The sequence below is a fragment of the Bombyx mori genome, chromosome 1, assembly GCF_030269925.1.
Source record: "Bombyx mori chromosome 1, ASM3026992v2".
NCBI lineage: Eukaryota > Metazoa > Arthropoda > Insecta > Lepidoptera > Bombycidae > Bombyx > Bombyx mori.
In genome coordinates this window covers 671143-686858 of record NC_085107.1, presented here as the reverse complement: position 1 = coordinate 686858, position 15716 = coordinate 671143, and the positions used below count along the sequence as shown (strand labels likewise).

Here is a 15716-nt window from a genome sequence, read left to right as displayed (position 1 = left end):
AAGCCGCTGGATTACGAACACGATATGTAGTCAACACCAGTTGCCATTCACCAATGACTTAGCAGTATGTTTAGTCGCTCAGTAAACGTCAAGCTTAACCGCATTAGGGTTGTTGCGGTCAGCCAGGCAGTAGCACACTCAGTAAATGCAAAATAATTATAACATTAGCATGCTACATTTATAAGAAAATGTTTAATAGCGCTTTATTTCTGTCGTTCGAAAATGTAAACGATTTTTAATCACGTAAAATAAAAAGAAGGCCTTACACTACTGTCTAGAGTTAGTTGCACTTGGTAATATGAAGAGTGTTGCCAACAAGAATCTAGTTCAGCCTTATATTTGGATAAAAATCAACAACTACGTATAATAGAAAAAACAAAATGTGTGCAATTCACACGTGGTAGAAGTGAAACCTTCCAAAATTAAAATACAATTATCCTAAACGTCTTAAGTAATTGTAAAATTTTGTCATTAGTAAATAATTGTAAGGTAGCGCCCTCTGTGAATTGATATTTTAATTTCACGTATAATCCTAAATTAAAATTCACTACAAGAGCTTTCATACACACGTTAGTATTAAAAAATCTCACAGATGGCGCTGTATTAAATAGTATGTATATTTCTGTCTCATTCTTTGTATTTGTGTCTCTTACCTGTCGTTGTTTCCGTTGCATCCGGTTTGAAATCACAACGATTTTAAAGAAGTTTTGACTTCAATAATGAATAATTTTCCTTCACAAAACAGTACTTAAATCCGTGATGTTGGAAACCTGCAGAAATAGCTCACATAGCGCTTCTACCTCGCTATCAGAATTCTCATTACCGTGATATTAAAATAGTCTGCAGACGTCGCCCTGCGAACTAATTAATGGCTGCGACTTAACTGACACGATAAAAATCACGCAGATATTTATTATCAAAACTTCGTTCTAACGGACCATTCTAACGCAGGCTGTGAGTTTTATATTGGGTGTGTTCACGAGTGCTCATCACAGTTATTAGTGCGTTATCTTTACATTAATTACATACGATATTTATGAATACGTACGTACTGCGAATGAAAAAAAGATCTACTAATTAAAGTCCAGATATTGCTTGAATAAACGTAAAAGGATAAGATTCGTCTGATATAACAGCTTAGTTAAAATCTTAGCTTAAATCTCTTTAGAGCACAGCTGCGTAATGAAATTTAAAGTATTACTGGTGGTAGGACCTCTTGTGAGTCCGCACGGGTAGAAGGAGTAATACGTTTCGGTCTGAAAGGTGGGGTAGCGGTTATAATATACTGAGACCTTAGAACTTATATCTCAATGTGGGTGGCATATTTACGTTGTAGATGTATATGAGCTCCAGTAACCACTTAACACTAGGAGGGCTGTGAGCTCGTCCACCCATCTAAGCAATAAAAAATAATATTATTTGATTTCTTTTTTAATATATTGTTTTATTAATCTAATGTTTTTTAACACTTTTTCTAAACAAATCTTTTGGTGTGTCATTATTTTAAATTTAACTTCACTCCAAATTTGAAAACATATTTGACGTATAACATAGATACAACTACGAAAATTTTGATAGCAAAACCTGAGCGGAAACCTAATTTAATCTTCGTTCAATAAGCAATGAGTTTGCAGGTGAACGGACGCGCTCCTAACGAGCAAAAACGTTTTGTTGTTGTTGTTTTATAAGCCTCTGAAAATCTAATTTATCTACATCACTATTAATTGAAAAAAAAATAAGGGTACACATAAGCAGAAATAACAAGTGACATAAGCATGACGCGGCCTTGTTTCGTACAAAAAGCGAATTGTGAGGCTCAAAAAATTGATTAAAATAAATAATAGTTTTTTTTAACTATTATTTATTATTAATTTTTTAGATGAATTTTTTTTTTAAATGTTGAATTGTCATCGGTCCTTAATAAGTATACCAAATTGCGAGTTAATCCGACGTTTTGAAGGGGTCAAAATCATGTTCAAACATTCCGTTACAAACATACATACATGCGTCTGAAGCTAATAAAAAAGCGTATTAAAGATGTAAAGTTTGTAGCTTTTTACATTGTTTATAATCTTCTTTGAATTAGGATTAATTTTTCAAATGATATATTGATATTATGTATTGAGATACTAATAGTGACTGATTCCGGATAAAACAACGCGGTTCTAGCTAGATAACCTAGGTTTCTTTCATTTTAAGTTTTAAGTAGTGATTTTAAATTACTTTCATCAATACATATATAAAAATAATTGATTTAACTTAATTAAAACGCATTATGTGAATACTCATCAGATTGATTCTTTATAAAGTCAATAACATTTACTGACACTAAAGTAATGAATGTGTCGGAGAATGGTCGGAAAGCACTTATTTTTCCGTCAGTTTGAAAGAAAACTCTTTGAAATGAAATGGCACACGAGAAAAGAAACGCTGTCTATGTTTGAATAGCTAGCAGACCAGTACAAATGCATTCAATTCTCTCAACCGATTCAACGCCACTTTCTTGGTAGGTACCTATATATTGTATTATCTATGGCGCCGGTGCACACTGATCGATATTAAAGACGATATTATGGTAAATGACGGTACTAGCGATCTCTAGGAAAATACATTTTAATCGCTTTAGAAGATGAGGATATTGTAAGACACAAAACACGTTTTTATTTAACTTACAACAATCAATGGTCCGTTGGTTTTTTCCTGTGTTACAGATGTTGTATATAACAAGAATCAAATGTATTTCACAAAGACATTCACTCCGATCACCAACAACCTCATCTACGAGTTGTCTTACAAAAAATAAATTGTAATTGGTCAATTTAATTATTTGCAATACGTGCGGCATTATACAGTTTATTTCGCCGGCGTAAATAATCAATGTAAATAAATTATTCAATCAAGTAGGTAAATTAACTAGATTATTGGTTTTGCAAGCGTGGTTGTGAGAGCAGCCGTTATTGAACGAAAGATTAATTTCTTTATCATAAAATTTCACGAAATTCTTCATTTCCTTACGCCGAAGGATTTCAGATATTAATTCGGCAGAAGATGAAATAGATTAGATTAGTCCGAAGAAATGTACAAAGATTACTTTACCTCATATAATTTATTATAATTTGCGTAATTACTGGTGGTAGGACCTCTTGTGAGTCCGCGCGGGTGGGTACCACCACCCTACCTATTTCTACCGTGAAGCAGTAATGCGTTTCGGTTTGAAGGGTGGGGCAGCCGTTGTAAGTTACTTGAGACCTTAGAACTTATATCTCAAGGTGGGTGGCGCATTTACGTTGTGGATGTATATGGGCTCCAGTAACACCACTTAACACCAGCTCATCCACCCATCTAAGCAATAAAAAAAAATCCTTAGGAACATATTTTTCCCTATGTAACTAAATCTCCTATTTTGAACTAGTATTCGTTTGTAAGTCGTAACATCGTCGTGCCATGTGGTGATCATCCATTCCGATTTGAAGGCGAGATCGCTATTATTCTGTTCCGACCGAGACTGGGCTTGATTCAAACTGGGAAAAGCGGCACGTCTGTACCCTACGGAGCCTGTCTAAGATTAGGCGGCCCATAAGCTCATCTGTTTTGTTCATATACAATCATTATTTGCGGATACCCTCGCCGCCCAGAACTTCGAACGCCAAATCAGACTTCACACCTGAAATCCCTTGGTTCATTCACAGTACATTTCAATAGATTTTTCAAAATCTTCACTGATTCGGTGTGATTTGCCATGTTATTAATACGCTAAGCTAAGCTAATACTCCTTAGCAATAGAGACCTGATGGGCTTTACTCCAGTCTGGATGCAGCAACCACCTAAATGAGTCCAGATACATATCATACGAAGATTAAAATGGACAAATTTTGCCTTAAACCATCTGTTAAATGAAAAGCTCACGGCTTACCGGTGGTAGGACGACATGTGAGTCCGTACGGGTAGGTGCCTATTACTGTCGTTAGGCAATAGTTAGTTTCGGTTTGAAGAATCAGTAAGCCTTTTTACTGTAAAAACTGAAACTTTAGAAAACATGTCTCGAGCATTGGCGACATTTATTTAACACCAGATGGGCCGTGAGCTTTTCCACCCCTCGAAGCAATAAAGAAAAAAAAAACTTTGCGTACAGTAAATTTATAAAAGTAGCAATGAAGTCATCGGTACAGTTGCGTGAAATACTCCTCCACTCCATAAAGAAAGACACGTAATACATTTTAAGTAAATCGTCCGTACAGCAAAACGGATAACGGGATCTTAGAAGCGCCTCGGTAATGACTCCCGAACCGTTTTATAGGCACAAAGACTTTTCCCCTGTGTGTGAGTTTTCGTGACGTTTCGCTGAGCTTTCGTTTGTGCCCTATCAGATATATTACGTGATAATGGCTTCGTGGTATGACACCTGTTTCGAAATCCGACATTACTCGATTGTTATAATACAATTACTTATTTAGGAAGTTCTATGATGTTGGTACACTATTTGGCATATTATTGCCACGAGGAAAGGAAAGCTTTAGAGGAAGAAAGAGAGAGAAAAAAACCACGTGAATGGCTAGTTTCTCTGCCAAAATTTATATATAAATTGTAACTATACGTATCGATGGGTGAAAGGCTATTTGGTTTAAGCGACATATCGCTAAATACGCGACATTTTTCTTTGTAATTAAAGGTGCGTTTTAATTGATATTAGCATCAACAATACGATGTTCTTGATTGAATTTCGATTAAGTTTATTCCATTCAAATAGCTGAAGATGTTTTTTGTTATGGTATTTTTTTTCCAAATTTCAAACTTTAAATGGCTCTCCTGTAAATTTGCAAAAAGGTCGCTTAAACCAAATAGCCTTTCACCTCTCGATATTCTTAATGATAATTTCTTAGCCGCATTGTCGTGGATTTAATTAGATTTATTAATTACTAGACGTAATCGCCCGCTTCGCTGCGCATTTAAAATTAACATTATTATTTATTGTCATTATTATTAGGGAGTCCAACACTCATATAAACATTAGCCTATCCATTAAGCACATGTATTTTCTACATGGATACCAAGCTTCAAGTCAATCGGATGCATGATTCAGTAGTTATAACGGAACATCCGTAAATTATTTTTATTTATACTTAATTTCAGTTTTTTTTTAAATCATTACATTTAGTTAGTAAGAATTACTTATAATCTATGTTAGTAACTTAAAAAATCTAAAACTGTACATTGTAAAAACTTGTAAAAGATTGTAGCAACTGTAAAAACCACTGTAGATTTATATATTTACCTCGGCTGGTATTACAACCAATAATGTAGTAAACGATTTGAATTTAAGTTAGCGATTTGATTTTATCTGTTAATAGAAAGTGGTCCGCGAGATGAACCGCCTCGGTATGATCGTTGATCTGTCTCACGTGGGGGAGAACTCAACCAGAGCTGCGATCAAGCTGTCGAAGGCCCCCGTCATCTTCAGTCACTCCTCTGTCTACAGCCTCTGCAACCATAACCGAAACGTACCGGATGATATTATAAAATCATTGGTAAGTTGGCACGCCTTTTTTATGTTCACTGGTTCGACTAATCTTAAATAGTTTGAACATTAAATAAATCGGCCGTAATATTTTCACTGGCACTTGAATGTAATGAGGTAATTATTTTAGAAACTACAATCAATTAATCAAGCCTACAGTAAATTCAGTCCTGGACTAGAATCAGTTTAAACTAAGAATTATTTATTTTCGAAAAGTTTGAGAGTGAAGACTTATCGAAAAGCCATTTGGTAAAGATTTTTCGAAAAGATATCTGTCGTTCTCAATTCAACGCTGAATTTCGTTTTCTATTTTTATACCTAAAAAATAACACGAACTAAATTAATGTAGTATTTTTTTTTATATAATGGCAAAGGAATCCGTGTAAGCATATACATTCTGTGCAATAACATTTTATAGAAAATACCGTTTTTTTTTTTATAATGGCTGTTCAACGCAGATGGGTCAACGAGTTAACGGCCTACCTAATTATAAAGAGGCTACCAGACCCGATAGACCTCTCTATGTGAATTCCGTCCCCATCCTGAAACATGAGGCTAAAGTCTCAAAACACATTCAAACCACCCTTCAAACCTGAACGCATGCTGCTTCGCGACACCACTGGGCGGTATAGTGGTACTATCCATGAGAACTTACAATATGCCGTACAACTAGTAAATGCGGCCTACCGATCACAAAAGCGTCACCACCTGTTCAGAGATGGGTCTGGCTGGATGGCTACCCACAACCATACAACATATTTTCTGGATAACGATCTTATCGGTGGTAAGGAGTCTTTACCTGTGGTAGCAGATCTTATGAGCCCGCACGGGTAAGTACCACTGTCCTACCTATTTCCAAGAGCAAGGAAGAGTGGGGCAATCGTTTGTACTGTGAAACTAAGACTTAAAACTCATTTCTCAAGATAGGTGGTGGCATTTACGTAACTTATGTCCATGGGCTCCGGTAACCACTTAACACCTGGCGGACCAAAAGTTCATCCATCAATCTAATTATTAAATAATAAATAAAATTTAGTCAAGCCAATGTCGTAGATGGATCATTTCATTAATGATGTCATGTACGTATTTAATAAACAGATAACAAACGACAGCCTCGTACTCCATCCATTACTCTAAAATAAAAAAACACGTCTGGCACTCGGGGACTGTTTACCGGGATAAAGCTATTGCATTGCATTTTTTATTAACTTATGCAATTATAATTAGACCATAATAATTTAATATAAAAACAATAATAAAATAAGACCATGCTATATTTATAAACATTAACAAAAGCAAAACATGAACTGTCCCCTTCACACTCATAAGCTAGACCAAGCGAGAGAGAGATGGGTAGACTTTTCATGATGCGCATGCAGTGCAACGTCACGCCCTTATTCACACTTCACAAAACTACACAAGCGCAACGTGTAAATACGTTGAACGCGAGCTACATGGTAGGCGGAGTGGGGGTGTCAGATTTTTTTTCGTTACGGAATTTCTTGATTAGGTCGCCGCGCTTAAAGCCCGCGATAAAAGCTATGCAATAGCTTTATATACAAAATTATAATTTGTAGTTCAAAATGGTATAAAACTAAGAACTGATCTCTAACTTTCTCAAATTTCTCCTCAATTTATCACAATGGTCTATCTAGACACTCACAAATTACTTTAATACACCGAAATTCAAAAATAGTAATAGTGTTTGTTAAAAAGATTTATGTGATGTTTCTTTTTAAAGAGTGCCCGACATTTCGACGCTGTTCCGAGGCTATCGTTAATATGAAGTTTGCCACCCAAACAATAGTGTTTATAATGTACTACATAACCGGCGAAACTTTAAAACATCCATTTCACAATAATAGTAAAGTTTCTTGTTCACGTATTTCAGATGATTAAATAAATTTTGAAAACAAATTGAATAATGAACACCATTGAGCGATAGCCTATATATTTTTTATTTCTTAAATGGGTGGACGAGCTCACAGCCCACCAGGTGTTTATTGGAGCCACCCACGTTGAGATAAAAGTTCTAAAGTCTTAGTATAGTTACAACGGCTGCCCCACCCTTCAAACCGAAACGCATTACTGCTTCACGGCAAAAAATAGGCGGGGTGGTGGTACCTAACCGCGCGTACTCACAAGAGGTTCTACCACCAGTAAAAAATTTAATTAACTAACAGCGTAACGAATTACATATCCATTCAATAACAGTATGTTTGACTGATTGTTACAGAAAGACAACGGAGGCATCATAATGGTGAACTTCTTCCCAGACTTCGTGAAGTGTGCTCCTAACGCCACACTTTCCGATGTTGCAGGTAGGTTGCTGTTACTATACTGAGGAATAGCAGACCCTGTTAATCCATCGATCATTGTACACTATCTCACGAATATTCACGTCTACCTTTGCCATCTAATTTTAGCCTGTGAGTGCTCACGAGGCTCGAATAACGCGATTTCCAGCAATCAAATTTATATTTCTATTCCGCTCCCTAAACGAGATACAGGAAAATCCTTTCACAGAATACAATATGTATGTATTAAGTGAAAACCGTCTCATGTCGTGTCGCATAAGCTCATCCAGATACAATTGTCTGATGTTTCTAAATTATTATCGTCATAGGAGACTCAACTGTATTCGCGAATTCAAATTTAATATTAACTGCTGAAATTGTGGGACTCACGTGATCTAAAGACATTATTGAAGTATTAAAGTACACTAACGCTGAGTAATCCATTTACGGATTACGGACCGGGTTATGTCGGACTCCGGCGCCTCCAGGGAGGAAGAGCGGGAGAAGAGAAGGAGCGAGGTCCTCCACCTCCCCCATTTTCTCACAGGAGAATACGCGAAGGTAAAGGTGAAAAAGGTGTGCGAGGCACTCGCCCCGTAGAACTGACTAACGACTAAGCCCCATCGAGCTCCACCGACACCGACTACACGAAACTTACGGTACCGCAGTGCGCGCCTAAAGTCCCGCCTTCGCCGGTACCGGCATCTTATTCCCGGAAAAATCCCGAAGGACGTCGTCTCGGGAGAATAGATACACCGTGAGCGGCGCACAGGAGCGACCTTGCACCGCTTCACCAACGGACCGACAGTTTAGTAACGGGCGTCCCGCACCCGGCTCTCGACTGTCCCTACGGAGGCTGAGCGGCCGCTTCTCGCCCGCGCCGTCCCCCCCACCGTCGCCCCCGCCTTCTACGCTGAGGAGCCGAAGAGGGATCCCGTTCTCTTCCCCCACGAACTCGTGGCCTCTACCATACGGGCGACGACAGCTCGCAAAGAGAGGTCCTGCCCCAGCAAAGCGACGAGCTTCGCCGTGGGTGTTCTCACCGTAGGTGCACTTCTAGCGCGTGCTGAGCGTCATCGTCCGGGGGCCGCACTGGTGGCAACCCGGATGTGGCTCCCTTCCGCAGACTTTCCACAGATACCTCCAGAAGTAGCCATGCCCCGAAAAGACCTTGGTGAGGCGAAAGTAGAGCACGCCGTGTCGCCGGTCCGACTATGTCTCCAGCAAAGGCACCAGTGCCTCGAGCGTGTGCTGACGAGTGGCCGAAGTTCAGCCAAGCTCCTCCAGCAAGCGCTCTCTCCACTTGGCATACACGAAACTACGCGCAGCACGTCTCCACCGATCGACAGCCGACGGGCCGGATGTCCGTTCCCGACTCGAGGACTGTGTTCTCCGTCGGTATGTCGCGGCCAAAATTTTGGCTTCGAGGTCCCACAGTAAAATTATACGACCAAATATTTACCAAACCAAACCAAAGTTTTAAGGTCTCAGTATAGTTACAACGGCTGCCCCATCTTTCAAACCGAGGCGCATTGCTGCTTCACGACAGAAATAAGCAGACAAAAATACCTACCCGTGCGGTCTCACAAGACGCACTATCACCAGTAATAAATCGGGATTTCTTTACACATTAATAATAAAATTTTCCAGTAATCATTTAAATATTGTATGAAAACGTGGAAACTATGCTTGGCTGAAGGAAGCAGCGCCAAATCGGTGCCAAAAGCGTAAACTCAAAATTAAATGTATATATTCAAATACGGACGACAAAGTATAACTGCACCAGACCAAATTGGATTTCAAAACGTTAGAGCACCATCTGGCCAATTCACGATTTAATTCAAATAACGTTACTCTCTGGAGCGTTTGTAATAGAGATTATAATAGATTGCAGAAATATTATGACATGAAACCAAACGGCTCTGATTTGGTTATTACAAACGCAGCTTATGTTTTCGGCGGTGAATAAATGCGTAGTATGAACTAAGCTATTTCATTTTCATTGAAATATGGTAACGGAAGTAGCCTAATAGGTAATCCATAATAATACGATTTTACATAGCGGGGTCATTAGCGACTGAAAACGCGAATAGCTTTGTTTTTCGAAGCTATCTGCCAATAGTTTTGTTAATGTCATCTCGATTACCGCTTAACTAAATAAAATATAGATAATACCAATCTAGATATTGAAATATGTGTATAAAAATCTGGGATTAAAAAATATCCCAGAAAGATTAAGGTTTTTCGAGAACATTATGTAGATCAATTTATTTCTATAATATGTTCTGTATTGACTTTAATAATTTTCATACAAACGAGGTCACAGTAATGTGTTAAGGGAATGACATAGAACACACAATATTGAAACCTGGCGTCTCATTATATAATTTCCTTATAAATGAAATTCATTTAATAAAAATTTATGTTGACTCAGAATAATTGACTAATGTTATATTGAAACATAATTTGAAATACAAAACTGTAGAGATAGATTTCTTAATGAAAATTTAATCAACGTGAACATTCACATTACGAATTCGGTTATTTGATAAATATTTACAAGAAAAACTATGTTTATAGATATTTATCTTCCTATTACGTTTCGTGGGATACGCCATTATTGGACTAACAATTCTAATCAATAAAATACAATACAACAACCAAACGGGTGGTCGCATTATCATTAGGGTTGCTAAGGGCTCCAATTCATTAAATGAGTTTACTATTTTTATTTAAGCCATTCATGATATTATTGCTAATTTTTTACGTAGGAAAACGCCACGGTACGTTTCTGGTATATATAGTGTATTAAGATTAAATTTTAGTTTTAATATAAGCATATTGGTCTATTTTTTTGTCATTTGCTTATATCCTAAATTAACACAGCGCTCCCCCTACACCAACAGAATGTTTCTCGACTATATTACAAAATTCTATATTAAGTCTATATTACAAAAATATCAGTAAACCATGAATTTCAATCATTTTAAGAACCTACATACATTATATATATATATCTATTAAATGTGATGTTTTTGAGCAATGTATTAACAACGAAGGCAGGCAACAACCAAAGTTCTTTAGAAGCCTGTAAAGAGCCTTGGTTGTTGACTTGCTTGAAGACAAACAATCTTGAATTTAGAACAAACTGCACCGACTTAAACGCAAGTTTAACTAACATACATTGCGCCCTATTAACAGTGTTGCCAACAAATCTGCATGCGCGCCAAATGTTGCCAACTGGATCGCATTCACAACGTGTGAAACTAAAGTCGTTACTAGAATGTGTTGGTAGTTATAATATTAAATTGACACAAAATGCTTAGGGTCGAAATGTACGGAGTTTTACCCGTCCAGACCCTTGAATAAAAAACAATATTAAATTTTAAAGTTATAATATATTTTGTTTATTTAAATCTATCTGTGCTTGTTATATGATTGGAAGAATTCCTTTTTCTTTTTATTGCTTAGGTGGGTGGACGTGCTCACAGCCCACCTGGTGTTAAGTGGTCTATTTGCACTCATTAAGTAAAAGATTCTCGAGCCACCACGTTGGGTAAATAAGGTGGCGATCAAAGACCTCTTTTCGGACTTTCCTAATTTATCTACATAATTATTTATATAGAAATGTCAGCGACGTTCATTCATATTGTGTTTGAAGACAAGTTTGGCCCCGCACCAACTTCTCCACACAACTTCTTCAAACGAGGCTCGAAAAGAATTTTGTCGATAGGTAACGACAAGGCACATAACCCTAGTATTGTTAGTTTCTAGTTTTTTTTTATTGCTTAGATGGGTGGACGAGCTCATAGCCGTTGTACTTAACACCAGGTGGGCTGTGAGCTCGTCCACCCATCTAAGCTATAAAAATAAAAATAAAACTTAGCGCTGGATGGATTATAAGTGTTCCTCTCGCGACTAAGCGGCATAGCTGTGATGAAATAGCGAGACTCACACCGTTCGACGCAACTACTATATAGTTCACGAAATAACACTAAACCTGAGCAGCCAGACTATATACACGGTATGAAGTTTAGTAACATCTTAATGTTACACTTAAGTATTTATCTTTAAAAAACTTTTTCTATTTTTGTACTAAGAATTGTAAGTTTGAAATAAACAATGGCGTTGCTCTGAAGACAAACATTTATTATTTTAGTAACGTAAAACGTACGCAAGAGTAATTACGCTGTAAACTTATAATAGGTATCTCACCTGAAAACAAAGAAACGACATTTAAAGTCTATTACTCTCAATTCCTTTCCATAATAACTTTCCTATTTAGTTTAGCAACAATATGCACGAACATGGCGGATGTCATCTGCTTCAACATCTATGTATGTCGCGATTACCGACATTACCGCCATTTCCGACATTACCGCCATTACCGACAGCGCCACCTATATAATTACTTAACAGCCATAGAGTGCTGTATAAATGTACTTTGTAGAGATATAGTTTCTTTACATCTTTACACACATGTTTCAGTCTACTTGTTGCTTAAACTTAGTTTCTATTGTGGTTAAAGGTAGCCGAGTGCGAGATAGTATTTCAGGTTTAACTGTGCTCACAAACTCTTGTAACTTGACACAACACTTAGTTGAAGTTGAGTTCATAACTAATGCTCGACCACTCAAGATTAACTGTTTTAATTCGGGGTGTTAGTAACAATGTCGGTGTATTAATGATGATAATGCACTCCTCTCAAGATAACATTCCTGAAATTTCTCACAATGATTACTCTACTAACAATCCACTTAATTTATGATGACAAATGAGTTCAAACTTATCAGTTTCTATTCAGATTCAGTATCCTATCGGATCCACCTTGCCTATTTCCAACGCAAAGCAGTCGTCTCTTTCGAGTAACTCCTTCACACATACAGATGAACACACAAACACAAATACATCAAAAGTGCACGTCTATTTTTAATGTTGTATTGTTACCGTAGTAAGCCCCTTACCCATAGACACAGCCCACTGAGCTTCTCGCCGGATCTTCTCAGTGGGTCGCGTTTCCGATCCGGTGGTTGATTCTGCGAAGCACTACTCTTGCCAGGCTCAGTGTTAGCAACACTCTGGTTTGAGCCCCGTGAGCTCACCTACACGTCAAGGAGAAGCTGAAATAGCCTCTCAAGGCTATCAGCATAGGTAGAAAAAAAGTGAATCCCCGTCATCCGCTTCGAGATATGAGGTCAAAACCCCTCAAGTTGGATGACGAAATTGAAATAAGGGATGTTAATGGGCTTTGTCAACCACTTAGCACCAAGTTAATTGGGAGCGTCGACTTACTTAATTGGCAATTATGTTAAACATTTCAGTAACAAGAATTTTACGAACCAAAATGTTGAAATAAGAACAACTTTCTAAAAATTATACATACTTAGAATATAATAATATAATTACACATATCTTTAGAATTACAGAGACCCATCAAAAAATTTCGGCTTTAATCCAAAGATTGGCATAGAACGACCCTTTTCAGCGACTCTTAATAATCAAATAACCAAAAGTAGCTTAAAAAGGGACAAACTTATATATCGCTCTCTTTCACTCCGTCCCCTTCCTGTACGTCTTTTCAGTTTTTAAAACTTTATTCGATGTTTTCCAAAAAACACGTTTTTTGCGTTAGTTCTCTATAATTCTAATGCTATTTATAAATTATGTTTATTTAAAATTGATTCACAAATATATACAAAAACATTTTCATTTTTAAATAACTAACTTAGAATAAACTGTATTTTTATAGTACCATCCAAAACACGCACATGCTGCCAATTAACTGCAAACACATAGAACGCTTCCGAGTATTTTCAAAATAAAAAAAAAGCTCGCAAATGTTGGAAATTTGCACACAAAATATTTTTTAGTACATTCGCTGCCTGTTTGATAGCTTTTCCGGGCAGTTGTCACGGGAAGGCGAAGCGAGCTTCCGTTATTTTTTATTCGCTAGCACACGTTGTTAACGTGCAATTAAAATACTGTTTTCTCGATAGATTTTAGCCTCAAAAAATCAACACGATGTTTTCACTAGTTGTTTCCAATAATCGAGTGAGCTGAACATTTGATGTTCAGATAATTGGCCGATATAAATACTGATTCACTGAAGGTGGGATTCAAAGCGGTATGTACTTGCAACAAAGGAAGTACGGTGGTACCAACTTTTCATACATTTCCGCCACAATGAGTCTTACCATGAGCATCATTATCATTTTAATTACCACTCTTCGACTTCCATTACGGTAGAGCACCAGACCCCAAGTGGTTTTTATTGGTATTTCTTGTTTTACACGGAGAATCGGAAGCATTGCTTCATTAAATTAAAATTTCATGACTTTACATTTGAATGTCAAGTTTTACGAAGAGCTCACAAAAATCAAGAACTAAATAAAATACCAATATACAAAATCCGTATAAGCAGGTAAGACATTTTGCAAAAATGGAACTAACGTCAAAATAATATGGATATAATTTCACGGTATTGGCAACGCTCAGCTATTCCCGGGGAGAAAAATAATAATTTCACGGATGGTAGCACCACGACGTACATCGCCTTTTACTGAAGCGAGCGTTGGTGTCATTAGTTCCGCACGCCCCGGTAAAGTCTAGAACATGACGCGTCGCGTACACTAAACGTAGCAAGTAAACTACCAGGATTGCAAAATGTGTACTATACGATAGTAAAACCGTAAAAAAATATAGTAATATACACATATTGACAATCTGAAGCATTTAAGAATAAAACTTTGGAATCTCATTCTTCGTCTACATCTTTAATTCAGTTTAGCAATCGCTTCCTTACGATGCCGTTGTTGCCAGTCTAATTATTTTTTTTAATAATTATTTTTGTAATATTTACATACTCTATTAAGTGAAAATGGTATAGAGGGGAATGAAATTAATTAGATAAAAATTCGGATGAAATTAAATGAAATAACATGAATTAATAATGTCAAGTAGATTAGTGTGAAAGAAGCCACGTCTAGCTCGGTTTTGTCTCATTCCGATAGAGGCACCCGTCACGTGCGGACGTGCTCATCGTCCACTCGATCGCCCGGTCTTTGTTCGCCCGGCTTTTGTTAGCCCGGCCATTGTTCGCGCGGCCTGTGTTCGTGGTACATCTGCCGACCAAGTGTGTTTCCTGGAAGCTTTTATTTGTTTTGTTTTAGTTATTTTTGTGTTCGTGGAACATTTGCCGACAAAGTGTTTTCCTGCAAGTATTTATTTGTTTTGTTTCTTTTTGTAATTTCTGTTTTGTTGTGCTTTTTCTTTGTCCTGTAGTAGTCGCGCCGCATTGCCACCTGTTTTCAATAGAACCGCTCAGGTCCGAGAAGTTGGGGCCTCGCCGCAAGGCGAGTGTTTTCAAGACCCGGGGCCGCCCCACCTGGGTACTCAGCGATCATGGACGCTGTATTCGCGGAATTCCTCCGACTTCGCCACCCACAGCTCGCCTCAGAGTTTCTGGCCTTCAAGGCCAATCACACTGCGAGCCCTCTCGAGGACTCCGCCGCGCTCGCTACTCCTGCGTCGCCTGTACCTGCGTGCAGAGCTTCTGCATTGAGCACCGCAGCCTCTGTCGTGCCAGCCGCTCCCGTGTCGCCTATACTGGCGAGAAAAGCTGCTGCGTCGTCCGCCGTGACCATCGTTTCAGCTGAGCGATCATCCGCGGCCTCCGTCGCGCCCTCTAAAACACCTACACTTGCTCGTAGGTCGCCTGCACCCGCCTCCTCGTGCTCCGACTCTGACTCGGACATGGAGGTCGACCTCGCCCCCGCCTCATCGACGGATGGATTCACCCTGGTACAGAAGGGTAAGAAGCGTGCCGCGGAGTCTCGAGCTCCCGCGGCCGCTAAAATTAGCAAAGCCGTGAACGCGTCGCGCCCCCGCCCTCAGACGCCCGTTGC

General features: G+C 38.3%; 1 protein-coding gene across 1 annotated transcript in view; it reads left to right on the top strand.

Moving 5' to 3' along the window:
* LOC101740430 (dipeptidase 1) overlaps positions 1 to 15716 on the top strand; it is a 196358-nt gene that overhangs the window by 163915 nt on the left and 16727 nt on the right. The window contains exons 9-10 of the mRNA XM_021352297.2: positions 5349 to 5525; positions 7752 to 7836. Of these exons, the coding sequence (XP_021207972.2) occupies positions 5349 to 5525; positions 7752 to 7836 (262 nt within the window). The remainder of the gene's footprint in view (positions 1 to 5348; positions 5526 to 7751; positions 7837 to 15716) is intronic.